The sequence below is a fragment of the Manis pentadactyla genome, chromosome 13 (assembly GCF_030020395.1).
Source record: "Manis pentadactyla isolate mManPen7 chromosome 13, mManPen7.hap1, whole genome shotgun sequence".
NCBI classification, from domain to species: Eukaryota; Metazoa; Chordata; class Mammalia; order Pholidota; family Manidae; genus Manis; species Manis pentadactyla.
In genome coordinates this window covers 102,316,128-102,343,384 of record NC_080031.1, presented here as the reverse complement: position 1 = coordinate 102,343,384, position 27,257 = coordinate 102,316,128, and the positions used below count along the sequence as shown (strand labels likewise).

Genomic DNA, 27,257 nt, shown 5'->3' with positions numbered 1-27,257 from the left:
CTCCATGCCCTAATCTTCCTGCCCCTGGCAGCCACCTTTCTACTTCCTGTCTCTATGAATTTGAATACTGAAAATATTCAGTACCTGATTCAAGTAGAATTATACAATATTTATTCTTCTGTGACTGGCTTATTTCACTTAACATAATGTCCTCAAGGTTCATCCATGTTGTAGCATGTGACTGGATTTCCTTCTTTTTTAAGGCTGAATAGTATTCCATTGTATGTATAGGTCACATTTTGTTCATCCAATCATCTGTTGATAGACATCTGGGCAGGTTCTACCTTTTGACCATTGCAAATAATGCTGCTATGAACATAGAGGCACAAGTGTCTTTTCAAGTCCTTGCTTTCAATTCTTGTTATATATCCAGAAATGAAATTGCTGGTTCATATGGTAATTCCATTTTAATTTTTTAAAGAACTGCTATACAGTTTTCATAGCAATGCACCATTTTACATTTCTACCAGGAGTGCATATGGGCTCCAATCTCTCCACATCCTCATCAATACTTGTTTTCTCCTTTTTCTTTCTTTTTTAAAATAATAGCCATCCTATAATAGGTGTGGAGTGGTATTGCATTCTGGTTTTGACTTGTATTTCCCTGCTGGTTAGTGGTGTTGAGTAAGCATCCTTTCATGTGTTTACCGGCTGCTTGTACATCTTCCTTGGAGAATTGCGTAACCAAGTCTTTTGTCCATTTTTTAATTGGGTTGTTTATTTTTTTAGCTGTTGAGCTGCTAGCAAGGAGTTTTACGAGCATTTAGTGCTTTCTTCCCACAATGCCCCTAGAGCCTGCTCTTCATCCCCCAGGAGGCACAGACTCAGGCCTTGCCTCCTCTCCCGGCATCACCCAAGTCAGACCAGACTGACAAATGAAAGCTGCAACAGTAGCTAGAGACAAGAAATAAACAAACCCAGAAAGAAGGGACGGAAAGGCCAGCCAAGAGGCTAAACAAACAGCCTCCAATTTTGCTCAATCTACATATTAATGAGGTACAAAATATCAATGCCTCAAATTCAAAGGAGAACTGATTCATGTAAATTTCATATTTGAACTTCACAAGGGGAATGGGCCTTTGCACATTCTAGGAGCACTCTCCCTGCCTCCCCCACAATGGAACAGCAGCACAGACCAGAAGAAATAAGAGAGAAGGGTGAGGGGCCTGGAGAGATGCTAGGTCCTATGCAAGCAGGTGTCTGGGAGCAGAACATGTCTTGGGGGAGAAGCAGGGAGTGTGACCCCTCGCATCACATTCTCCAGAGGTGGTGTCTTAGAACAGCTGGGTAACAGGTGAGTTGATGTTAACAGGGCAAGTGAGGCCATGCTGAGAATTGGGCAGAGAAGACATGTGAGAGCCAAATCAGGAGACTCTTACAACCACCAGCACTTTTTAAATATATTTGCTCCCCTGACAGTGACCCCAGCCCTGCCCCAGGCTCCTTCCTCTGGATGTTAGGGGAAGCTCTTCACAAGGAAACATGCCAGATGATTCATGGGCACCATCTCCAGGGATATGGCCTCAGTGGACCCAGAAACCTGCATTCTGGCCCAGCTACCCATGGTGATGGTGGTACTGGTGGCTGGAGCCCACACTTGGAGCCCCTCTGGGTTCCCCCAGCCTGTGGAACAGCCATCACAGCCTCTTCCTCAAATCCTGGAGTGGACTCCTGAGATTATGAACAGAAAAATTTTTGACTTTGCAGCTCCTTAATTTTTACCCCATGGCAAAAGGATTCTTCCCTCCCCAAACAGATTTGCTGAGATAATTTTTCAGGCGCTTGCCCTTAAGTGTTTGTTTGCCACATGAAGAGCATGAGGGAGAAGTTTGGCAGATGGCATTCAGGGGGGAGGTGGAGGGCATTTCAGAGCCATAGCAAACTGAACATCACTGAGCAATGGAGGTAAAATGAAAATCATAAGCTAACATTACAGAGAGAACAGGATTTGGTTTACATACTTGTCAAGAACACATCCACTTGTAACTGATAATAATGACATGACTCTCATGTGCCAGGTCCTCTGCTAAGTGCTAATGAATTCATTAAAAATACTTATATATGAACAAGTACATAAATAAACAAGTACAAAAATATAAAGCAAAATATACAAATATATAGGTAGGTACAGACGGTCGCAGGTCAAACAATGTAGCCTTGTGGTTCAGCACATGAGCCTAGACAGCCTCGTGTTCAAGTCCTGGCCCCCTCATTCATCCACTGTATAACCTTAGCAGGGAACGTCTCTGGGCCTCGCTTCCTGTCAAAGAAGGACTCACGTACCTCACAGGGCTGCTCCGCTGATTAAATGAGATGATACGTGCAAAGTTCCTAGCACCTCCCTGGCACATAGCAGAACAGCCTATGAGAGTTCTGAATGGTTGTCCCTGTCATTATTGCTGCCGGAGTGGAGTGTGAGTCCCCCGTCGCAGAGTAGGGCGAGTTGGGTCTGTGTGGACTTTCACGCAGGTCCTGAGGGGCCCCGGGGCCGCTGCCAGCGTAGCTGCAGAGGTGTGACCAAGGCAGGAAGCAGTCCGCCTTGTTTCCGTGCTGGATGACCTCCCCACACAGAGAGCATGTCCTGGACACTGCAGGGACCCATGAAGTAGGTGACAGCTCACTTTAAGAATCAAATGGGGTCGTACACACGTACACAAACAGTGACTGGCACACAGCAAATATTCGATCATCATTAGGCATGATTATTCTCTAGATTTTTATAAAATATTTGCTGCAGTGTCTCTAAAAACATGATCTCATCAGTAGTTAGCATCAACCAAGCACCTCTTCCGAGCATCCGGGTGCCTGACACCTTCACCTTCTCACGGTGACGGCATTCCACTTTCTTTCGGGGAACTTCACCCCTCCATCCCATGGTCCTGCTGGGGCTGCCAGTCACAGCCTCAATTCCAGCCCCTGACAGTCCCATTAAAGCCTAATTCAGCCAGAGCCACCAGGAAGGAGCCTGCAGTCTGACAGCATCAGATTTCTTGACTCAGTGCAGTGGGGTGGGGCACTCCAGAGGACGGTGGGAGAAGGGCAGGCCTTTGGAAACTGATTTCCAGGTGAAGGATTCCAAGGAGGGTCTGAGGGAAGCAGGAATCACTTCTGGACTGGCTGCTCTTGAGTCAGGACTGAGAAAAGCATAGATTAACTAGGGACTGAGGGCTGTCATGGGGGGAGGGCAACTGAGCGGCTGGTCATTCCAGTGATGGATGAGAACAGCAAAGGCCATTGCTTTTGGCTTTTGTCATATGTCAGGAGGCAGTGGCCACCCAAAGGGTCCTCATGACATTCATAGTGGCTGCACGTCCTCAGGTTCAAACAATGTTTCCTGCTGGCTTTATCGTCCCTGTCCTTCCAGCCCGCTTTTTCTTTTCCCATCCAAGCTAATCGGCACTTTCAGTCCCAGCCTAGGTTTTGTCCTTTCAGCCCCAGCTGTGACTTTGTACAAAGATACGTTCTTACAGACACCTTACTGTTATCTGCCAGAAAACTGTCATAATGAGACTCAAACGTCAATGACCGTGTCAGGAAGTCGTGTAAAGTCCACCCTGCAGGGGCAGCGCCCTGCCGCACATGCCCCGCACGCTCCAATTAGGCACTGGGGCTGGGAGGCCGAAGTCCGGAGCAGGGTCCTGGAGGGCAGAGCCCCAGGGGAGGCAGAGCGCCAGGCGCGGGTGCTGAGGTGCCTGTTAGGGCCCGGCCTCATCCCCTCCCCCAGGGAGAGGCTGTTGTCTGCTCCTTCTGGGAGCTATCTCAATCTTTTCCCGGTAATCCTTGTTAAATCAAGCCACTCAGCTTCTGTTGCTGGCCACCCAGAACCCTAAATGACCTACCTCTTGCCCTCTCTCTCTGCAGGCCCTGTGCTGGCTGCCGGGAATGGTGAGGAATAAGAGGCAGGCCCACCTGGAGGTACTCACTGTCTACTTGTGATTACAGGGAATGATTATTCTCAAGACAGAAAGATTCTTCCCTTTGTTAAATACTTTGCTCCTCGATCTCCCTTCCTCCTCCTGCCCCTCATTCTGTAAACTCCATGATGGCAGCTCCATCCCCAGCGCCTGGCCCCCAGTGAGCTCTCACCAGGCTGATGGAGGGAATGGACTGGTGGTGCGATCATCTCCATTTCTACAGATAAGGAAACTGAGCCTCAAGGAGGCTTCTAACCAGCCCACACACATGCAGTCAACAAGCACTAGGGCAGAGATTCAAAACCAGGTCAGTCTGTGTCTTCACTACACCACTGTGTTTCTCTCACTCACCCTGGAAGGCACTTCTCTCCTTTTCTTGGGTAGGAGACAGCCAAGGAGCCTCCATGTCAAAACACCACATTCCGATTTGGCAGTTCCTCAGAAAGTTAAACATGGAATTACTTTGTGACACAGGAATCCCACTCTTATGGATATACCCCAGAGAACTGAAAACGGGCACCCAAACAAGTACATGTACACACACGTTCACGGCAGCACTGTGTCCAACTGTCAACAGGTGCAAACAGCCCAGATGTCCCGTAAAGAAGGAACAGATAAACCACCTGTGGTATATGCAGAGGGACTATTATTCAGCATAAAAAGGAATGAAGTGCTGTAACATGCCCAATGTGGATAAACCTTGAAAACATTATGCTAAGTGAAAGAAGTCAGACATAAAAGGTCACACTGTATGATTCAGTTTATATGAAACATCCAGAATAAGTCAATGTGCAAAGGCAGACCACAGATTTGGTGGTTATCAGGGGCTGTGTAGGATGGGGGAAATGGAAACTGTTTAATAAGTAGGTGATTTCCTTTGCAGATGATGAAAATGTTTTGGAACAAAATAGAGGTGATGGTAATACAACATGTGAATGCACTAAATGCCACTTAATTTTTTACTTTAAGCTGGTTAATTTTATGTAAGTTTCACCTCGACTTCTTTTTTTTTTTAAGTCACATTCAAGAGCTATGCTGGCACTCAGGAATATTAATTTCTCATGGCACCTTTCCCAGCCCCAGAGACACAGCTGGTGCACAATGAATGCTTGATGTGTTTAACTGGTTTTTAGGCTGTGCTGGAGAAGCCCTCTTTTGGGGGCAGTATGACTGAATGGCTAGGAGTACAGACAGCCTGGCTTCAAACCCCAGATTTGCCACTTACATGACCTTGGCTGAATTTCTTAATCCCTGTATGTCATTTTTTTCATTAGTAAAATTGGGATAACTGTGCCTACTTCACAGGGCTGTTCTAAGGACTGAGATGATAATGCCTGCAAGCACCTCGAACAGTCCCTAGGCCACAAGAAATGCTCAGTCAGTATTAGCTGCGATAATGATGGCTATTGTCTGCTACAGTGGGTTCCACCACTCCCAACCCCTGTTTTCAAATGTCATCATGCAATCTGTCTGCAATACATTTTGTGCTGCAGAGACCTGTTTTGCCAGGAAAGGAGCCATTACCCTCAAAGCAGACTGCCTCGCAGATGAGACCTCTGGCGATGATATCCCAAGGACACTCTAGAGGACCATTTTGGTTTTTACCTCCGCCAGCAGCAGAGCTCCCAGGAAGTGAATCCTACCCAGAATAATGAGAGTGGTTCCTGTTTCCCTTGGCTGCCTGTGCAGTTTAGTGCATTTACAGCGAGCTCTGTTTCTCAGCCCTTTGCTGTGTGGGATGACATTGCTCCCCTCCCAGCCCCAGGCTGTTTCCTGTGTTCTGTGATGTGGAACAGACAGATGTGGGAAACATCCCACACAGCTGGTTGGCCAGCCTCAGAGATCCGGCCGGGGCAGAAGGGTCACCAGGCTCAGAACACATCTGTCCACACCCCAAACATGTCAACCTGGGCCTCCTGTCCATGGCCAGGTCACACATTTGATTTTTTTAAATCATTATTTTAAAAATAATCAAAAGTGTTCAGTACAGGTAATGAGTTCACATAGAATAAAGAAATCAAACAGTATCAAAAGGAAATGCCATGAAATGGAAGGCTCTGCTCCCTGCCCTTCAGCCGTCCGGACTTTCCGTTCCCCTCCCCCAAGGAGATCACAAGTGTCCCTTGAATATCCTTCTAGAGATAGAGGAACATATACTCCCACAGCCCCCAAGCATACTTTGGTGCAAATGATACCACAAACAGAGTTCTGTATCTTGGTGTGTGTGTTTTTTTAACTTAACTATATTGGTGGTGGTCTTTGTATTAGTTCACTGAACTCAACCTCATCTTTGATGGCTGCATGGTATTCCATTTTATAGGTGTGCAAGACTTAATTCAACCAGGTTCCCAGCTGATGGACATTTAGGTTGTTTCCAGTGTTTTCCTTTAACAAGCAGGGCTACAATAAATGAGAATTAGATTTCCCTCTTTTGGAGGTGGGGTGACCTCCTTTTCCCCATACAGTTGCCTGTGTAAACAGGACGTGTCTTGTATTTTTTTTTCTGTGTCCTGTATTGACTCTCAGTACACTCTGAATGTCTTGTATTCAGCTATTTTAGATAAATTACAATAAAGTATCAGAGCTAGTTTCCCTCCATGGTAACTGGGGCTGAAATCACTTACCTGGCAACACTAGATGAAAAGGGTATCTCCAGAAATAAAGATCTGGACAGTCCGTTATAGTTTCCTGCAGACCTGGCGGAGGGAAGTACAGAAAATGAGACCAAGAATTAAAGGTACTCATGTTCATATTCAAGAAAGGAAAACACTATTTTTTGGCCAAAGTCTGGAGTCGTGAACAGTAACCACCATTCATTAATAAGAGAAAACTTGGGATTTTTTGTTCTGAAGAATCAGCCAGTCAACCACACGCTCACTCCAGGAACAATGCTTCTGAAAAGGAGCAAAACCCGTACACCAAGCGCCTGCAAGCCGGCCCACCGGTGACGCCCCTGAGCTAGACAACAGCCAATCAGCGAGCCCCTCACTCCAGGGACCTGAAAGGGAGCAAGTCACAGGCAGCCTTACGCCAGTGGCCCACTAACGCGGTGATGCCCTGCCGTCCACAGAATACTTGCTCGGCTTCCCAAAAACCTTACATAAAATCAACTCTGGACTTGTCTGGGGAGCTTTTCCTTAAAAGTACATTTCAGGCAAACCAGAAATGCACCGTTTTTTGGTCTGATGTCATGTTAGTTAGAAAACTTGCAGCCCTTTTAAGTCAGACCGGTTTGTGGTTTAGCGTTGAGTTCAGACTTGAGAGTGACAGATACACTGTCACAGCTGTGAGATTATCAAATTCAATCTCTGAGTCTTGCGCTGGTTTTTATTTTCTATTCTTTTATTTGTGTATATTTGAACCCCCAAATACCAAAAAGCAAGCATAGATGTTGTGAACTTTCTAAGGAGCCATCATTAATTTAATGAGGAATAACTCTTTGAAGCTTTTGCAGTATGCAATTGTTCATGTAATATAAAGAATGCTGGAAAGTTAGATCTAAGTTAGTATATATTAATAGCTAAGCAGAAGAGATGCATGATTTCCTAAGCTAGTACTAAGGCAAGTGATGAACTAACTTTTTTCTGATTAAGAAGATAAAATAATCAACAGAAACTGAAGGGCCTGCACTGTGTATCATCCCGTCTTTCAGCTCAGACAACCTTTTGAGTGTATTGCTGGCTTCCTGGTGCTGACACTGCAAGCAAATTTTCCAATGCTAGAGAGAAATCTACTGCCACAGAGAAAATCTATGAGCTCCACTTATTACTAGGGTTCTCAAAGACCTAGATGGCTCACCTTTTTACAGCCCAGCCACAATGCGAGTAATCACAACTTGTCCTTTGTGTAATACTTTTCTTATGAAAAAGCCTTGTTTATTAGGCTAGTCCAAGTAGATCCCTTCTAGCTGAGACTTCACAAACGGTAGCATATTTTTGTACAGACTCGCTGCGTCAGAGTTAATGATATGCACATACACATCCCCAAAAACAAAGCACACAGGAAACTGTCCGAGGTGGTGGCTCTGCCTCTTCCCTTGATCGTGGTGATGGTTCGTTCAGATGTATGCATATGTCCAAACTCATCAAATTGTATATATTAAATATATGCAGTGTTTTTGTATATGTAAAAAAGAGTTCACAGGAAATTTTGACTACTTTTGTTGGAGATAATACAAATACACATTTTGGAATTTGTTTATATAAGGGTACAATGTTATTCAAAGTTGAAGCAAAGCATGAGTAAGTCTACTGAAGGTGGTGGTTGGTCTGCCCATGTTTGGCATAACATTGCTCAGTAGCACCTCACGGCTTTTCTTTTGAGAACGAAGTAACTGTCATGAAATCATTCTCCTACTTCCGCATCGAAATTGTTGTAACCGAGTCATTAAGGACTTTTGTGATTTTGTTGGCATCTGGCATTCTCCATCTCTCACATTAAAAAACCATTGGTTCTCTTGACCAAATGCAGTTGAAAGAATCCTCCATTTATTTGAAGTATTGACTTTATACTTCAGTTCTAAAGAAAAGGGCCACAAAATTCTTGGTGACATTTTGAGTAATGCATTGAATGGAGTCTACTTATTTCTTTACAGCGTTCAGTATCAATTTAGCGATACATTTATGCAAATTGAAAGAGGAGCGAAGAGTCTTCTCGAAGTTGTGGGAACAAGCACTGCCTGCTTGTAACCTTTTGTCCCATAATAACCATGTGTCCACATGGTCCCCTGCTTCAGGCCCTTTGCTAGGAATACAGTAGGTTGATGGCCTGGGGCTGGCCAAATCCAGGCCTGCTTATCGATGGAGACATTGTGTTGGGAGGCAGACCCTCTGACCAAGGGTGCTGGTCACACAAGAATAAGCCCTTCTAGCAAAGCACATAGCCTTTGTCTCCACCCCGATATACAGTTTTCTACCTGCCCACAATGGTGGTGTGCAACCTCGTCCAGCCAGCCACTCCTGAACTCCCTGTTGGCAAGTCCCAAAAAAAAGTCCATGTCTCCTATGCCATTTCTGGTCTTTTCTTTGGTCTCTTGAGGGCTTTCCCATCACATCTCACTCAGCTGGGTGTGCAATCAGACTTGTGATCACACAGAAGTACTCCATTGCTTAAAGGAAGTTGTTGGATGTGTTAAAGAAGAATTGATGAAAAATTTACCCCTTTCATTTCTTAAGAGAGACAACATTCTGTATGAAGAGGAAAATACCTTCCAGCCCAAGGTGCATAATTACTGCAGTACTTGCTCTGACAATCTTTTTTTAAATATATTTTTTATTTTTTATTAAGGCATCATTGATATGCAATCTTATGAAGGTTTCACATGAAAAACAAGTGTGGTTACTACATTCACCCATATTATCGAGCCCCCCCCACCCCATTGCAGTCACTTTCCATCAGTGTAGTAAGATGCCGCAGAGTCACTACTTGTCTTCTGTACTACACTGCCTTCCCCATAACCCCCCAACACCATGTGTACTAATCATAATACCCCTCAATCCCTTTTACCTCCCTCCCCACCCGCTGTCCCCCACCCTTCCCCTTTGGTAACCGCTAGTCCCTCCTTGGAGTCTGTGAGTCTGCTGCTGTTTTGTTCCTTCAGTTTTGCTTCGTTGTTATACTCCACAGATGAGGGAAATCATTTGGTATTCGTCTTTCTCCACCTGGCTTATTTCACTGAGCATAATATCCTCTAGCTCCATCCATGTTGTTGCAAATAGTAGGGTTTGTTTCCTTCTTATGGCTGAATAGTATTCCATTGTGTATATGTACTACATCTTCTTTACCCATTCATCTACTGATGGACACTTAGGTTGCTTCCATATCTTGGCTACTGTAACTAGTGCTACAATAAACATAGAGGCGCATATGTCTTTTTGAATCTGGGATCTCATTTTCTTCAGGTAAATTCCTAGGAATGAAGTTCCTGGGTCAAATGGTATTTCTGTTTTTAGTTTTTTGAGGAACCTCCATATTGCTTTCCACAATGTTGAACTAGGTTACATTCCCACCAGCAGTGTAGGAGGGTTCCCCTTTCTCCGCATCCTCACCAGAATTTGTTGTTCCTAGTCTTTTCCATGTTTGCCTTCCTAACTGGTTGAGGTGATATCTCATTGTGGTTTTAATTTGCATTTTCCTGATGATTAGCAACGTGGAGCATCTTTTCATGTGCCTGTTGGCCATGTGAATTTCTTCTCTGGAGAAGTGTCTGTTCAGCAACTCCGCCCATTTTTTTAATCAGGTTATTTGCTTTTTGGGTGTTGAGGCATGTGAGTTCTTTATATATTTTGGATGTTAACCCCTTGTTGCTCTGATGATCTTTTGAAATAGGTTTCACCCACTGAAAAATTTGATTATGTTATATGGTTGTTACTAAACAGTCTTTCAGCCTGGGAACAATTGTAATCATCACATGCAGCACTGAAGAAAAAAGAAATAAAAATTGGAGACAATGCTCCTTTTGTTAGTGGGCATTTAAAAAAGTTGTTGACCAAGAGATGCAGTGTAATCCTAAAGACTGGAAAAGCAAGTTATGCTGTGAAAGACGGTACTACCTGTTTCAACCAATCACGTTTGAAGAGCAATTCTCAGAGCAATTCTCTTTATGACGTACACGTTCTATATACTGACTCACAACGCTGGGTATGACTTTTCATTAATGAATGTTCAATGGCCAAGAATAAAATAAGGTGGATGTGACCACTGCAGAAATCATGGTAAAATGTAAATGGAACATAGACTCTAATGCTTTGAGGAATTTTACTGGCAAATTTTGCAAAAGAAGGAACTACTAGGAAAGCCAAATCACCAGAGAAATATAAAGAGGTACGTAATTAACCAGTTCTAATGTATTTCAGATAAACAAATACATTTTTAGAATAAGTGGGTCTCGTGCAATATTTTTCTTGTATCTCAAAGTACTTATGCATAGGCAATTAAAAATAATTCAAATTTAACTGGGTGTCCTGTGTTTTTGTTTCTTAAATCAGGAAACGCTTCTCCCCCAGCCTCTGTGCCTCCAAGCCCTTGCTCGTTCTGTCTGTCTGCAATGCTGCCGCCTCCTCTTCAGTGACTAAATCCTAAATCTCTTTTAAGGTCCATCTCAAAGCCCTAGTAATACTGATGCCTTCATGAGGGCTAACTCTGTGCCAGGCACTGTTCTAAGTGCCTTACATGTGCTAAATCATTTATTTCTCCCTGATATAATTACTTTTGGTAATAACAGTACAAGCTGTATAGATGAAACTGTTTTTCCTATTTATGGATGAAGCCATTAGGGGACAAAGAAATTTACCAGACGCTGCCCGATCAGTAAGTGGTAGAGCTGGGACTCACAGCCAGCCAGTGTGGTTCTGGAGTCCTTGGTATGCCACCAGCATCTGGCCGGCTCCGTACGCGGCTCTCCTGGGGCTCTGACCTGCTTTACCAATGAATGTTTGAACCACACAGTCATGCAGTTTATTATATTGCCTTTCCCTTGTGAAGGAGCCTAAAATTACTAAATTTATTCTTGTTTCTCCCTTTAAAAGGACTTTTGTAATAGCTGAGAGGTGGAAGCAACCCGTGTCCACAGACAGATGAGTGGATAAACAGAATAGCATCTATACATACAGCGGATTAACTTTCAGCCTTTAAGAGGAAGGAAATCCTGACACAAGCTTCAGCATGGACGGCGCTCAAGGACACTGTGCTGAGGGAAATAAGCCAGTCACAAAAGGACAAATACCATAGGACTGCACAGAGACAGAAGATAGAACGATGGCTGCTGGGGAAGGAGGAAATGGAGTTGTTGTTGTTTAATGGGTACGGCGTTTCATTTTTGCAAAATGGAAGAGCTGTGGAGATTGGCTGCCCAACAATATGAATGTGCGTAACACTACTGCGCTGCACACTTAACACAGGGTGAAGATGGGAAACTCCATTATGTGCCTCTTATCACAATTAAATTTTTCTTAAAAGAAAAAAGAAATTTTGCTTTTGCCCTCTCAGCTTCTCCCTTCTCTTCCACTCTCTAAGGAGCTAGTTTTCAGCAGTTGCGTGTCTGGGTTTTTGAGATAAGCGAGAGCGAGAGAAACTGTAGAGAAGCCAAACCCAGACGGCTGCATCAAAAAGGCCTGGAGAAATTTATCTGAGGAGGAGGAAGGGGGCGAATGGAAGGAAGAACAAGGGCTTCACCCTGCTGGCTAAGGGATGAGGGGTTGGGGCAGAGAGAGTTCTTAGGAGCTCAGAATGAGCCGTGGGGAAAGGTTTCCTGGTGGAGGTGGAAGGAGGCGGGCAAGGAGAATTTTAAGTGGGGCTCTGAGTTCTGACTCGGATCCTCTTTGACATTCTACTAGAGACATTAATACCAATTATAATTGCTTTGGTTGCTGAACTGTTTCTTTGCATATAATTTTGGTAAATGGAAAACAATAATATTAGGTTCAACTGTGAAATTGCTAACAGTATAGTTAATTGCAGTGGTAATTTCATATGGCTTCATCTAATATCCGATATTAATTGATCAATTGCCACGTGTCAGGACAGTTTCAACCGCTCTACATGTGTCAGCTTAATCCTCACAACAACCCTATGATGCTGCTATGATTATTATCCACATTTTACTGTTGAGGACGCTGAAGCACAGAGAGGTTAAGAAAAGTGTCCCAGCGAACTAGTGGCTGATCTAGAATCTGAACCCACTGGGCTCCAGAGCCAATGCTCTGAAACATGTGGGGCTTTGGCTTTTGTGTGCAAGGTTCTGAGCTCGTGGCATGGCAAATGCAAAGATCAGTGAGATGCAGCATTAATGGAGATGTCAGACAGCAAGTAACAGAAGGCTCAGCAAAAGCCATGGCAGGAGATGCCACAAAGCAGCGCAGCATGTGGGGGTGTGGGGGTGAGAGCTCCTAGTGAGTCAGATGCAGCACAGCGGTGGGGGGCAGAGACAAGGGTTGAATTTCCTGCCCAACACCCACACTAGTTGTGAATTTTTCTAGGTGTATTAGGTACCTATTGCTGGATAGCCAATTCATGCAAATTTAGCAGCTTTAAACAACAAATATTTATTACCTCATAGCTCCTGTGGGTCAGGAATTCAAGAGCAACCTAGCTGAGTGAGGCTGGGTCAGGAACTTGGATGAGTTTTTAATCAAGATATTGACCAGGCCTACAGTCATCTGAGGGCTTGACCGGGGCTGCGGGATCCACCTCCAACATGGCTCACTCACAAGGCTACTGGAAGGAGACCTCATTTCCCCACCACGTGGGCTTTTCCAATAAGGCTTCTTGAGCATCCTCACAACATGGCAGCAGGCTTCCCCAGAACAAGTGATCCCAGAGTGAGCAGGCAGGCAGCTGCAGTATCTTTCATGACCTAACTTTAAAAGACACACTCATTTCGTTTGGTTATGCAGGTCATTCTTAGCCATTGTGGGAGGGGACGTAAGGGCACGAATCATTAGGAGCCGCCTTGGAAGTTGGCTACCACAGTGAGTTATTAAACTTCATCAAAATGAAATCACTAGAGCCTGGAGGTCCACGAGGGGATGGCCTTTGTTTTGCTCACTGTTGTATCTCCAGAGAACCTACAGTGTCCTGCACATGATACAGACTCAATAAATAACTTATAAATGCATGAAAAAGAGGACCATGAGGAACAGGAAGCACTTTAATTGGTCCAGATGGAAGCATAAGATTGATTAAAGTTTTTAGAGCTTGATTCACCCCCCAAGACAAATATCATTCATTTCACACAAATATTAAGCAGCAAGTGAACTCCTCTCCCCCCATAGTCCCACCCCACTAAGGAAACTAAAGTAAAAATGTCTGTAAAATGGAAGTAAACTCAGCATTTACTTCAAAGCATATTATGAAGAGTCAATGAGATAATGCTTGAAAAATCTTTGGCACAATGGCTGGTACAAAGCAGGTAATCAATCAAGTTGATCAAATCCTAATATAACTTAGTATATGTCTGTGGCAGATCGTATGGCCTAAAGATGACTGTATTACATATTTATTCCACCCCACATGCTCTTCTTACATTACTGACACTCCTCACACAGAGGGGTGGGGTCTATGTTCTTTTTAAATCTGGGACCTGTGACTGCCTCGATAGAGTTCAGCAGGGTCATGCTGTTTGAGTTCTGAAGCTAACAGGATACAGCGTCAGCCCATCTCTCTTTGTCTCGCAACATGTTTGCCCTGGGAACCCAGCCACCACACTGTGAGGAAGCCCAGGCCACAAGGAGAGGGCCTGTGTGAGTGTTCAAGCTCACAGCCAGCGGGAATCTACTGCCAGACGTGTGAGTACGAGAACCTTCATGGGATTCCAGCCTGAGTCTTCCATCCGAGGCTCCAGGCACAGCCCCACGCACCCTGTTGGAATGTTAATAAGCTCACAGAAATCCCGGGAGATAATAAAAGCTTGTTGTTTTTTGTTTGGTTTGGTCTGGGTTTCTTTTTTTTTAGCAGTTTTAGGTTCACAGCAAAACTAAGAGGAAGGTACGGAGCTTTCTCATAGGCTTTCCCGCCCCGCACATGCAGACTGCCCCATCCCCACCACCTCCCACTAGTGATACACCTGTTGTTACTGATGAACCTACATCGACACATCGTAATCATCCAAAATCAGCGTTCACTCTTGTACATTCCATGGGTTTAAACAAACATATAAGGACATGTATCCACCGTTATAGTTTCATACACAATAGTTTCACTGCCCTAAAAATCCTCTCCCACCCACCCCACTAATTCCCAGAAACCTCTGATCTTGTTGCCGTCTCCCTAGTTTGCCTAGTGTTGCTTTTTCCAGAATGTCAAAAAGTCAGAATATTAGAGTATGTAGTCTTTCAGGTTGGCCTCTCTCACTCAGTAGTACACATTTCAGTTGCCATCCACGTCTTTTTATGGCTTGATCACTCATTTCTATGTAGCGTTTACTGCTCTTATTACTTTCAACCACTAAGTCTTGGGGTAATCTGTTATGCAGGAATAGGTCACTGAGTATCCGTCCAGAATTTCCTCTAGCCTCAGGGAACAAAAGACATTTATGTTTTCACTCACTGCCTCAGGCATGGCTAGATCTAGGCAGCTCAAATGATGTCACCAGGGCTCTGTGTCTCTTTTCCATTGGTTCTATTTTTCTCACTGGCAGCTCTAAGCTTTCCTGATTTTACAGCTCAAGATACTAGTACAAAAAATGTTTCTCCCCCAAATAGTAGTGTAAACAAAAAGAAAGACTTCAGTCATTGGCTGTAACAGTGGGCCATGTTTTTTTATTTCAAGTCACAAAAGAGTTCTACTAACGGTTGCTTAAAGTTTAAAACCATTAGGGTATTTACTATTTACTTAGAAGTCCAGAAGTGAAAGGCTCAGTACTGGTCAAATATCTAGGATTTAAGTTCTTTCCATCCTCCACTCTATCCTTATACCTGTTGCCTTAGGGTTATTAACATGGCTTCTCCAGCTCTACGCATCACATCTGCCTTCAAGGAAAGCGGGAAAGGGAAGGGACAGACAGTTGGTTTCTCAAGCATGTCACTTTTCTCAGAAAGTAAAGTATCTTCCCAGAAGCCATACTTTTACTTTATTGGCCAGAACTAGGTTATCTGGCCACACCCTAGCTGAGAATCTGGGTCAGGACAATGAGAGGCAGCAAGGTTGAAAGGAGGCTGTGAATGGCTGTTGGGTTAATACGTCCCATGTCCGTCCAGCCCTGAACCAATGAACTTCACCAAACCCACATGAATCCCACAGACAGAAGATTTCGGGGGCATGGGGGCAGGGTGCTTGCCCAAGCAAAGGCATACTCGAGTGTACAAAAACATCCACCCGCACAGGAGCTGCAGTGTTCCACAGTGTGGATGAATTCACAGTTCTTTTAACTGGCCAGTTTTACTTCCAAAATAAGAAGATGGGAGGATGGGAGCTGATAACAGTTCAAACCCAGGCATGCAGTGGGAGGAGCCTGAAGGGGGTCAGCCGATTAGGGCACAGAGCATTTCAAAGCTAGAGTGGGCTGCAAGGAGAGGGGGAGCAAACAGGAGGTCATCACGGCTGGCTGTGAACACCAAGCGAGCGATGCCAGTACTTCATCTAGTACTCACAACAGCCACATGAGATCAGTATTACTTAATTTCCATTCAACCCCAGGTCCCAGATAAGAAAATTGAGAGCTGTAAAAGTTTAGTCTCATTTGCTTGACTTACTCAAGAACAGGGAATTGGCTAGACCAGAATCTTTCTGCTTAGTCTCCAGGCTGTCTGACTGCACCGTCACCAAGCTTAACACAGACCCTGCACAGTTTCCCTACAATTAAAGCTACACGAAGTCCCTCTTTCTGGAAAGATCTGAACATGGCTGCTGGTGGCGCGGCCATGTTTGATGTGTTTGGAGACTGGTTTGGCAATTTCATGGTGAAACATCTGCAATCATGCTGAGATGAGATTTGACTGAACTTAAACTCAACAGCTACACCAACACTGAGGCCAAAGAACAAGCCCCTGCAACTGTGAAGGTATTACCTCCACCACCTGTTTCATCGGGGGGGGGGGGGGGGTGTCTCACGAGGTAAGGCAGCCTCTCTCCAGCTGGTCTGGAGTCGCAGCTGGGCACAAGCTGGGTCCTGGGATCACCTGCATGTGGCCACCCAGCTGACCATGGACGCCAGTGTGGTGGGTTTCCATTTCTGTAAAATATAAATATGGTCCAGGAAAAACATTTTAGAATGTAGTCCAAACTGCTAGCAATGGTTGACTGGGGGTGGGGAGTTGGGCAGCGCAGGAACCTACCTTTTTCTCTAGTATATACTGCTGCAAAGGTTGATCTTTAAAAAGGAGGGGGGCAGAAAAAAATCCAATTATATTTAAAGCAAAAAAAGTTGTAATATCTAGGTAAATAAATGACATCTAAAAAAATGAACCTGAAGACAGAGCCGGGCCCAACTCCGGGAGTCCGAGGGAGCGACTGCGCCCCTCAACCCCGCCCCCACGGGCCGCTCCCCGCCCGCACGCCCCAGGAGCGGCGTCGGGAGGGAGGGAGGCGGCCGCAGCCGGCACAGTGCGCCCGGGAGCGGCGACCCCGGGGCGTCAGCCCCGCCGGGGAGCGGCGCCGCGTGACCCGAGGCCACGTGATGCCGCGTGGGGCGGGGCCGCCGGCGCCGGGTCTGCAGCCGCCGCGGGAGGTGGACGCGTAAGTGGACAGCGGGGCTGGCGGGGACCCTCCTCGTGGGCGGGCGCGGGTGGGGGTCCGTGCGCCGCCCCGGTCCCGGGTGCTCTGGGGCCGGGACCCCAGCGAGCTGCTCGGACGCGCTCTCTAAGCGGGGCCGGAGGTGCGATGGGCTCGCCATCGGGGTGCAGGGAACACCCCTGAACCCCACGGACCGCCGTCCGGCCGCCGCGGCCGCGGACCTTACCCCTCTGAGGGACCGCAGTGCGGGGCAGCAAACGCCCTCCCTCCGCAGCGATTACCGGTACCCCGGGTACTTTGGGGGAAACAGACGCCCGAGCAAGGCCGGCGGGTGGGGGCCCGCCTCTCGTCCTGAGAGGGGGCACGCTGATTCGGGCAAAGCCCTCCCCCGCCCCAGCGGCCCGGGATGAACCCCTGACCTGTTCACTTTGGAAGACTACAGGGGTAGAAAATACCCCGTGGGTGGGGGTGGAGGAGCGGGGAAGGGGCGGGTTCGCAACCGCAGTAGCTAACATATTGGGTACTGTGTGGTTCGCGTGCATTTTATCTGTTAATATTCACCATTGTGAAATGTGTCAGGTAGGTACTATTGCCCCCTTTTTCAGAGAACTGGGTCCTTTGCGATAGGTCCTGGAGTCGGTGAACGGAGGAACTGAGATTAGAACCCACGTCTGTTCCGCATCAGCTCCGCCTGGGGTAGGGGTGTGTGTGTGGAGGCCTTTGACCCAGCCTGTTACCCCATCTGTGAAGTGAAAGTGAAGGCCGCTCCTCTTCCTGGCTCGGGCAGCCTGGAGAGAGGGTGCTGCTGGGTGCACAGCGTTTCTCCCCTCTCCTCACCACCTCCTTGCCTTTCTCCCGGTCACTTAGCACGGATTCCCTTTCTCACCTGCCCCCTGCAGGACAAGATGAAGCTCATCATTCTGGACCATTATTCTCAGGCCAATGAATGGGCAGCCAAATATATCAGGAACCGCATCATCCAGTTTAACCCAGGGCCCGACAAGTACTTCACCCTGGGGCTTCCCACTGGTGAGTTGTGGGGTGGAGAGGGTGCCATGGGTGGCGGGGAGAGGGAGAGAATGAGCATTAGGGTTCTAAGGGGCCAAGTATGGAGGGTTCACTCAGCCCAGGGGACCTAAAGGAGGGCTGCTTTGAGCTGCTGGTGCTGGGAATGAACTCTGTCCCCGGGACATAGAACACAGAGGACCCAGCTTCCTGTATGGGTTGCCCTAGCTGCCTGCCCCTGGAGTAACTGAGTAGAGCTTGGTTAGGCAGAAGGAACTTCCTGGTATTTAGGTTATACCCTAAGTCAGCCCTTTCAGCCAGGGTTCCTCCACAGAATTAAATCCTGTTGCCTTAAGGCATAGACTTTATGTAATGAATTAATGCATCGTATGTGCATCTAGAGTGCCCCTAGCTAAGCACCACACTTGGGAGTCACTCAAAGCATTTTCAGTAAGGCTTAGTTAGACGCAGGACACATATGAAGAACAATCTCAGTTTGAGAAAAAAAATCAGAATGTTTCCTGTATGGGAGGATATTTTGACCCCTTGAGGCAAATGTCTCGATTATTTCTTTTAGAAGTTGGGTGGACTTGCCCCAGTGGCCCACCCACTAGAGCAGCGGTCTTCAAACTTTCTATAAACGGCCAAACAGTAAATGCTTTACACCTCACTGGCCATGCAACCTCTGTTCCAACTACTGAACTCTGCCCTGGTAGATTGGAAGCAGCCATAGTCAATATATAAATGAATGGCATGGCCTTCTGCCAATAAAACTTTACTTATGGACACTGAAGAGCAGCCCTAAGGCATTCTTGGGTGTCCTCTGGGAGCTGGGGGCTGAAGGAGGTTCATGGCTGTGGCCTTTCTCACAGGGGGCACCCCGATTGGCTGCTACCAGAAGCTGATTGAGTACTGTAAGAATGGAGACCTGTCCTTCAAATATGTGAAGACCTTCAACATGGATGAGTATGTGGGTGAGTCTCTCTTTTAAGGTCTTAACCTGAGTCCAGAAGGCGAGGCCCAAGAGAGGAATGGGGACGTCTCTGGGGGCCAGTGACTTTGGTAATAGACTCAGTTGGTTTTCTCAGTTTTAAAAAGGTGGTGTAATGCTGACTTCATAGCATTAGCTGCTATAATAGACATGGAAGCCTCTTGTATAAAGCAAACACTTCACATAAATATTGGAGTTACCTCCTCCTCTGCCTCCTCCCTGACTCCATGCCATTTCTGTTGGAACAAATGTTTGCATATGGGACTGGCTGGGGTGTGTCCCCTGACATCTGTGTCTGGACTCTCCAGTGTTCATGCAGCAGCTCCCCTGTTCTGCCAGATACACCGGGAGGGGAGCTGAGACGGTGTCCTTCCCACTGCTAAAAAGCTACACCTGTCCTCTGTCACTCCCCTCTCCCACCATCATTTTGTAATGGCTTCACTATAAACGTTTTCTTAAATTGTGGTAAAATAAACATAAAATTTACCGTCTTAACCATTTTTACATGCACAGTTCAGTGTTAAGTGTATTCACTTTGTTGTTCAACTGATCTCCAGAATTCTTCATCTTGCAAAACTGAAACTCGCCCGTCAACCGCCCAACCACCCATTCCCTGCTCCCTTGGCGGCCAGCATTTTACTTTGAATTGGCTACTCTAGGTGCCTTGTGTAAGGGGACTCAGACAGTCTTTGTCTTTTTGTGACTGGCTCACTTCACATAACAGTGTCCTCAAGGGTCACCCGTGTTGCAGCATCGGTCAGAATTTCCTTCTTTTTTAAGGCTGACATGAAACATTTTGAATGTTTAACATTAAACATTCACTTTAAAAATTCCTTTCCTTTTGGCTGAAAAAATTTCTTTTGGAGAAGTCCTGAGATAATTCTCTCCAACCCCCTGATGTTCATGTCGGGGTTCAGGCTGAGTGGGTTATAACCAGGGGTGAGCGGTGGGGTGGGAGGCACAAGGGAAGGAACGTGCTTGCCTCCCTCCAGATGGGCCCAGCCTAACCCCAAGGGGCCGGGCCGCCGCCAGAAGCCCAGAGAGACCCGAGCCTCCAGCCTGTAGTCATTCCCTTGTGGAAAGAAGATTGGAGTGAGGGGCGTCGTCAGGCCCCCGGGGCGTGGTTACTCAGGCCTAGTAGTCCCGTGGTCGCAGGTGGTGGTGGTGGGCAGACACTTAGGGACCTCAGCGCAGCCTATCCCGAGTGGCTGGGGGTCAGAGGGCAGGTGCCCAGGGCTCCCTGATGGCATTTCCTTCAGAATGTCTCCGGGGGCCTAGGAGGACCCTGGCATCCACCTTAGGATGGCTCTTGGCCAAGCTCTGGCTTAGCCTGGGCATGACTGAGTGTGGCCGTGGCCCCACAGGCCTTCCTCGAGAAAACCCGGAGAGTTACCACTCCTTCATGTGGAACAACTTCTTCAAGCACATTGACATCCACCCAGAAAACACGCACATTCTGGATGGGAATGCAGCTGACCTACAGGCCGAGTGTGACGCGTTTGAAGAGAAGATCAAGGCTGCGGGTGGGATTGAGCTGTTTGTCGGAGGTGAGCTTGACGCTGCAGCAGGTGTCCACAGCAGATCCTAGGACAGTTAGAATGGGTGGGAAGGACAAGACCCAAGCCTTTCTCCTGACGGCCTCCTTCCTCTGCGCTAGGGGCAGTGGGGTCACTTAGTGCCCCGAGGAAGCAGGGAGGGCAGGGTGGCTTTAGCTCCATCTGGTGCTCGGTAACTCCCCTTGCTGCACTTCAGTGTCTTGTCTGTAAATTTGAGGGATTTGGATATGGAGATTCTGTTCCCCAGTCTTACAAGTTTTATAAATCAATCATGAAACTTTATAAACAGCTAAAATCACAGACTCATGTTCCCCACACTCGGCCCCTGCAAGCTGTAGATAGCCAGCTGAACCCCGGAAGGTTTGTGGCTGCCCAAGGCCCGCCGGCTGGAGCGGCAGATAAGGCAGGACCCCGAGGGTGTGCCCCCTCTGGGACCTGTGGTCCTGTTTGTATCCTGGGCTGCCTGGTTTCCATCCGTCGCTGCCTCTGGAGTTAGCCGCAGGGCTGTGACGTTGGACCGCGTCTTAACTGCTCTCAGTCTGACTCTACTTCAAGGTGGGAAGGAAGGGGCGGGGGCGCTCATGTTCTGAGACCGTGAGCTTGGCAGCCTCTGAGCAGGCCTTGTGTGTTTTATTTGCTCCGGCTCTGTCACAGCAGCGGGGCCCCTGACTACAGGCAAAGAGAAAAGATACAGTCCAGGGATCTAGGGAGGCAAAAGCCATTTGGAGTTCCCCTTAGCGTCCTGGGGGTGGTAGTAAATGAACAGTGTCCACGTGCCTCCGATAGAAACGGGGGGGGGAGTGGGGAAAGGGGAGATCATGCTTAGTGTGCCTGCCCAGGATGAGTGAGAAGGGACACGTGGTTTTCAAGGATTTTTTTCAGATCCCACGTGGGGAAGGAGATTGTCCGTTACTGAACTCCCGGATCCCCGGGACTGACCGGGCTGGCCGGGCTCTCCCCCATGCAGGCATTGGCCCTGACGGACACATTGCCTTCAACGAGCCCGGCTCCAGTCTGGTGTCCAGAACCCGTGTGAAGACCCTGGCCATGGACACCATCCTGGCCAATGCCAGGTTCTTTGATGGCGATCTCACCAGGGTGCCCACCATGGCCCTGACAGTGGGCGTGGGCACTCTCATGGAAGCCAGGGAGGTGAGGACATGAGGGGTCCACAGGCCTCCACTGGGGGGGTTGGACTTGTCTTGTTAAATTTAACTCCAGGTACCACCTGAATACATTTTTATTAAAAATGAAGATACTATGAAAAAAGCTGTAATTCCCATTGACGCTGTCACTATGCCACCGCCTCCTTTAGAGGCAACCACTGTTCCCCATGCAAAGTGAATCCCTTTAGCCCTGACTATCCTGGAGGCAGCGGCTCCCTGGCCTCTGGCCTCTGCTTGCTCACCCCTCTCAAGCTTCTCACAGGCGGGGAAGAGCCCAGCACCACCAATGTTGCACCTGCCCAGGTACCAAAAGGGACCCTCTGATTCCCTGTAGTTGTGGAGGTCACTGTCCGAAGGGAGCTCCCCCTGCAGCCCCAGGATGTTTGTGGTTACAGCTCTGTGCTCAGAGATTCATAAATGTGGAGAAGAGGGATTGACATTGAAATGTCTTGAACTGGATTTAGTTTTTCCTTAGGAAGTTCGGTATCATTTGAATTTCTTGTGGTTCCAATTTCCTTGTCTTTCAGGAGAATTTCAGTAGCATTTTCTCCTGATGATGCATGTTCAGTGGGAAGCAGTTACAGACATTTTAGCTCCAAGTTTTTTGCCCAAATCTGTTAACAAACATCTACATCAGTGAAACAGTTTCCCTATTTAAAGTGAACTATTGTGAAATGAGCGGTGGCACCAGCTGTTAGGTGACCGAGAGTCAGTCCCTGGAAGGTCACTGCTGTTGGGCCCTGCAGCTTGTGAACATGAGGTTCCTCCCCACCCGGTGAGGGTCTCATGGTCTGGGAAAGGACCTGGGGCTGGAAATCAGGAAATTTCTTGAGAGTGAGTTCTGGGGTCCTGAACGAAGACTCATATTCTCTCTTTGCCTCTGTTTTCTCATCTTCTAACAGAGGAACAGTAAATCCTGTGCACAGTTCCATGGCTAAGTGTGTTATAATGAAAAGTGATTGATGACCCAAGTTCTTTTTTCACTTCCCAGCACTTAGGTTCCTGACATCTTAATTGTTAAGGAGTCTGTGCCTTAGATTTAAACAAAACATGTTACCCCATCACATAGTAGGGCTAATACTCAGAATGGAAAGTGACCAGATAAAGAGGCAGTCTTTGGGGATTCGACCTTAGGGGCCACACACATTAACTGCCCCATTGCTGCCGAGGCTCCCTTATAAACGATGCAGATGGTGGTCATGAAAATTCACCCAGCTTAGGATCCCCTGGGACCTGCTGGCACTGTTGGGATAAGAGGTGTGGGCCCGTGTGGCATGCCTGTTCTCAGGGCACCATCACAGCATCAGGGGTGCGGGGGGGCACTATCACATGGTGATCTAGGGCACGGACTTGGGCCACAAACGGCCTGGGGCAAGTTGGTTAATGCCCCCGCCCCATTTCCTCATGGGACATGGGGAATAATGCTCCCTGCCTCCGGCTGTTTGTGTGATCAGGCACACAGAACACGAAGCACAGTGGGTCGCAGGCTAACGACTTACATCGATGTATTAGAACACAAGTTCGTACAACCCCTGGGGTGGCTGGACCAGCACCCAGGTGTCCAGACTCCCGGGCCTGCTGCTCCTCCATCATGGGCCTGTCTTCTGATCCCCAGGTGATGATCCTCATCACAGGCGCTCACAAGGCGTTTGCTCTGTACAAGGCCATCGAGGAGGGAGTGAGCCACATGTGGACCGTGTCTGCCTTCCAGCAGCATCCCTGCACGGTGTTTGTGTGTGACGAGGACGCCACCCTGGAGCTGAAAGTGAAGACTGTCAACTATTTCAAAGGTGAGGGAGGGGTGGCTCTGAGAGTGGCTGGCTGTGTCTAGGGTGTGCCAGGGGTGAGGACTGACTCTGGTTTCCCTGCTCTGGCCATTTTAGTAGACATCTCTGATTTTAACAAAACTCAAACCCTGCTGTCTCAGAATGCACAGTCATATTGCTGCACATCCATGTATCAGAATGCACAATCATTGCTGTACATCCAGTGCTATATCCATGCCTGCAAGGGTCCATTTCCGGAGACCTGTTTGCTCTGAGGAAGAAAGAAAATGCAATGAAGAGCTGTACTCCAAGGGCTATGTGATCACTTTGCAATGATACTGAGCATCAGGTTTTTTAATCTTTTCAGATCTTGTATAGTCTATGCCTTTCCCCTCTAGGCAAGGCACTCAGACATGAAGATCTTTTCTACTTAAAAAGGACACAGTGCTTTAAGTGCATGCTTTTGTGAAAATCTGTGAAACTTCTGTGAAAATCTTCATTTACTAAGCAAACTAGGAATTTGTTCTGTGCTAAAAAGAATAACCTTTTAATAGCCAGCTTCCCAAGAGACTGAATTTACAAAATCCCATGGATTCTATCATTCAGTGGGAATAACAAATTTCTCTTCCTGCTTTTAGGGTGGTGGTCATTTGGGGCCACAGAGGAAAGATGATGAGTCTAGGACGAAATCTGAGAGCTCTTGGATGTTATTATTGATAATCATGGAACTGTGCCTCCACCTGCATTAACTTTTAAATTTTTTGTAGGTTTAATGCTTGTTCATAACAAGTTAGTGGACCCATTGTACAGCATCAAAGAGAAAGAAACGGAGAAGAGAGAGTCTTCCGAGAAACCATACGGTGATTAGCCTGCGCTGATCCTACATCAAGTACCTCCGTGGCACAGGTGGAGTCTTCCTGGGGATGGTGTTTAGGAGAACAGAATTGCATTTCCTTAATCCAGTACGGTTCCTCCAGATGAATGGGTGAACGTACTGTTCTTGGCTATGCAGCGCAGAGCCTAGTCATGGCATTCAGCTATAGGCAGAATGACTTGTTTGTAATTTACTCTTAATCAGAAAAAAAAAAAATCTCGGAAAAATGTTCTCCCATGATTTTGACGTCTGCCCTGCACAGGGTAGGGGCTTTTAGCTTTTTGTTCTGCCTCTGACACTGTTCTCATCTACCACACACTCCCATCATGCATTTCTATCATTACATGCACTGATCTTAATTGGGGGGGAATAGGGGCTTGTGTATATTGGACAGAATGTTTTCGGAGAGGCTTCAGAACCCCTCTTGAACAGGCCTACCCTTATTTGAGAACACTGTTCCAGATTAAGGAACAAACTCTCCCAGCGTCTAAAATAAGTATAAGGAGGCATTCTCTGCTGAGTAACAAGTGCCACAGAAAGAAAGTCTCTTTTCTTCTCTAGTTGTTTTCTTCTGCTCACAGTTGGCCTTTCCGTGAACTTGGAGGACTCCTTGAGGGCAGATTTGGCTGGCTGGGACTGAAGAGAAAGTTTTGGCTGATGAACTGAGCCTCAAGGGGCCTAGCCATGTCAACTCCCTTCCCTCAGGGACCCTCCTTCACCAGGAGGAAGACAGAAACACTTTTCCCACCAGAGCCCTGTGCTTTCGTTCCAAATCTCCCTGGCACCTTTTTTACATACTCATTAGTAAGGAGGAGGTCCGTGCGGGACACTACCAGTTTCAGCGTGGTGTTCAGCCGAGGTGATGAGGGGGGGAGCCCAGGGCAAGCAGATGAGATGAGTCCCAACGCAGGCCCGACCCGTTCTCCTGCCCCCCTAGGAGTCTGGCGCCAAGACGGCACACCGGATGCCTCTCCAGTTGCCTGCCCTCCTTTCCCCGCTTACCTGCCTGGCCTTCTGAGCCTTTCGGGCTCGTGTGGCATGTCTGACATCCCCAGATCAGAAATACAGCCCTTGTTCCCCTTTATCCTTTACCCTGCTCATGAGATGAGTCTGTTGCTCTTCCTTTTATTCTTAAGCCTTCTTGGAGTGGACGCTGCCGCCGGCTCCCTCTGTTGTGCCTGCTGAAGCTGCTGCCGCCTCTGTTTGCTGGGGAAGACCTTTCAGAGCCTGGCTCAGGCCACTCTCGACGTGCTGTTTGGTGCCAGTGTTTTACCTTTGGCTGTTATATGTGATCGTGCTGTCATTCTGTTTTAGGCTAATCAATCAGTGGAACTGTTTACAATGTGATTATTTTCTATTAAATCTAGTATTTTCGAATAAAATGTGTCATTTGTAGACTTGACCCCCAAAGGGTCAGAAGGTGCTCTGGGTTGATATTTATATACTTTGGGACTAGCTGGTGAGCAATGCTGCACACTCACTCCTCACAACGCTGCAGGAAGGCACCGTCACAGCAACTGCTCATCTCTTCTCCTATCACCGGGAGGAAGAGAAACCAAAGCATTTTATAAAAATGAAGGGCGTTTGTGAAAACGCTGGGAATGAACAGACGAGCAGTAAGTTGCCCTGTTGTGGCTGTACGTGTGATCCAAACCAGGACACAGCTGTTAAAAAGAATACGGCACATCTGTGACCAGAAGGAATATAACACAGCAAGGCGTGGAAAATAGGTTTCGTTGTTTTTAAGTTAAAAAAGTTGCTAAAACGGGACATCTTGGGTCCAGAAAATCAACTTAGGTATAAGCAGTTGGAAGAAGGGTTTAATTTTTTAACAACTGTACTGAGATAATTTACATGCCCATAAAATTCACCTATTTTAAATATAAATGATTTTTATTAAGTTTATGCAGTTATACAATGCACCACAATCCATTTGTCACCCCTAGAAGCACCCTACTCCTAACCACAGCCCAGGTGACCACTGATTCACTCTGTCAACAGATTTACCTTTTTTTTAGACACTTCATATACAGCTAGCTGATCCTTGAACAACACGAGTTGGAACTACACAGGCTCACCTACACATGGATTTTTCAATAAACACTTTGGAAAATGTTTTGAAGACTTGTGACTATTTAAAAAAATATTCTTTTCTCTAGCTTTATTCTAAGAATTCAGGTATATAATATCTATACAAAATACATTAATCAAGTCTTCCCATTATCTGGTCAACACAATAGTTAAGTTTTAGGGAGTCAGAAGTCAAAGTGGAGTCTCGACTGTGCAGGGTGGGGGTGTTGCCACCCCCGCACTGCGCCGGCCTGGGCTCAGCTGTAAAGGGAATCCTATGGCGCATCTTTTGGGTCTGGCTTCTTTCACTAAGGATAATGTTTGTTCTTAAGGTTCATCCATATAACATGTAGCAGTATCCCCTTTTACTGCTGGAGTATTCCACTGTATACACACACCACATTTTGTTCGTCCAGTACAGAGGGGATTAAAGTTTACGTAGGTATAGTGTGGGAAAAAATTACATTAGAATGAAATGGGAGGGGCGGAAGATGGCGGCGTGAGTAGAGCAGCGGAAATCTCCCAAAACAACATATATCTATGAAAATATAACAAAGACAACCCTTCCTAGAATAGAGACCAGAGGACACAGGACAATATCCAGACCACATCCGCACCTGAGAGAACCCAGCGCCTCGCGAAGGGGGTAAGATACAAGCCCCGGCCCCGCGGGAGCCGAGCGCCCCTCACCCCAGCTCCCGGCGGGAGAAGAGCAGGCAGAGCGGGAGGGAGACGGAGCCCAGGACTG

General features: G+C 47.1%; 1 protein-coding gene and 1 long non-coding RNA gene across 3 annotated transcripts; one reads left to right on the top strand and one right to left on the bottom strand.

Annotated features, from left to right (window-relative positions):
• Positions 1–229: 229 nt before the first annotated feature.
• Positions 230–16,947, bottom strand: LOC118917450 (uncharacterized). The gene is made up of 5 exons (XR_005026803.2): positions 16,816–16,947; positions 16,685–16,719; positions 16,461–16,581; positions 2,284–2,588; positions 230–1,671 (listed from the first exon to the last, which is right to left on the bottom strand). It is a non-coding gene; the product is annotated as an uncharacterized LOC118917450 (long non-coding RNA).
• Positions 16,948–16,965: 18 nt separating this feature from the next.
• GNPDA1 (glucosamine-6-phosphate deaminase 1) lies at positions 16,966–26,987 on the top strand. 2 transcript variants are annotated; one of them, XM_036895291.2, is made up of 8 exons: positions 16,966–17,084; positions 17,981–18,110; positions 18,959–19,060; positions 20,442–20,624; positions 21,601–21,785; positions 23,415–23,589; positions 24,333–24,454; positions 25,576–26,987. In XM_036895291.2, the coding sequence occupies exons 2-7, from the start codon at positions 17,987–17,989 to the stop codon at positions 24,431–24,433; spliced, it is 870 nt and encodes a 289-aa protein (XP_036751186.1). In that variant the 5' UTR covers positions 16,966–17,084; positions 17,981–17,986; the 3' UTR covers positions 24,434–24,454; positions 25,576–26,987. The 2 variants fall into 2 exon arrangements, with proteins under 2 accessions (XP_036751186.1, XP_057346998.1); XM_057491015.1 differs by having other exon boundaries at positions 24,333–24,471.
• Positions 26,988–27,257: the final 270 nt, after the last annotated feature.

Coding starts and splice junctions, on each gene's coding strand:
- GNPDA1 (XM_036895291.2), top strand. CDS start 17,987: ATGAAGCTCATCATTCTGGACCATTATTCTCAGGCCAATGAATGGGCA. Junction 19,061..20,441: donor CAACATGGATGAGTATGTGG/GTGAGTCTCTCT, acceptor GTGGCCCCACAG/GCCTTCCTCGAGAAAACCCG. Junction 20,625..21,600: donor GATTGAGCTGTTTGTCGGAG/GTGAGCTTGACG, acceptor TCCCCCATGCAG/GCATTGGCCCTGACGGACAC.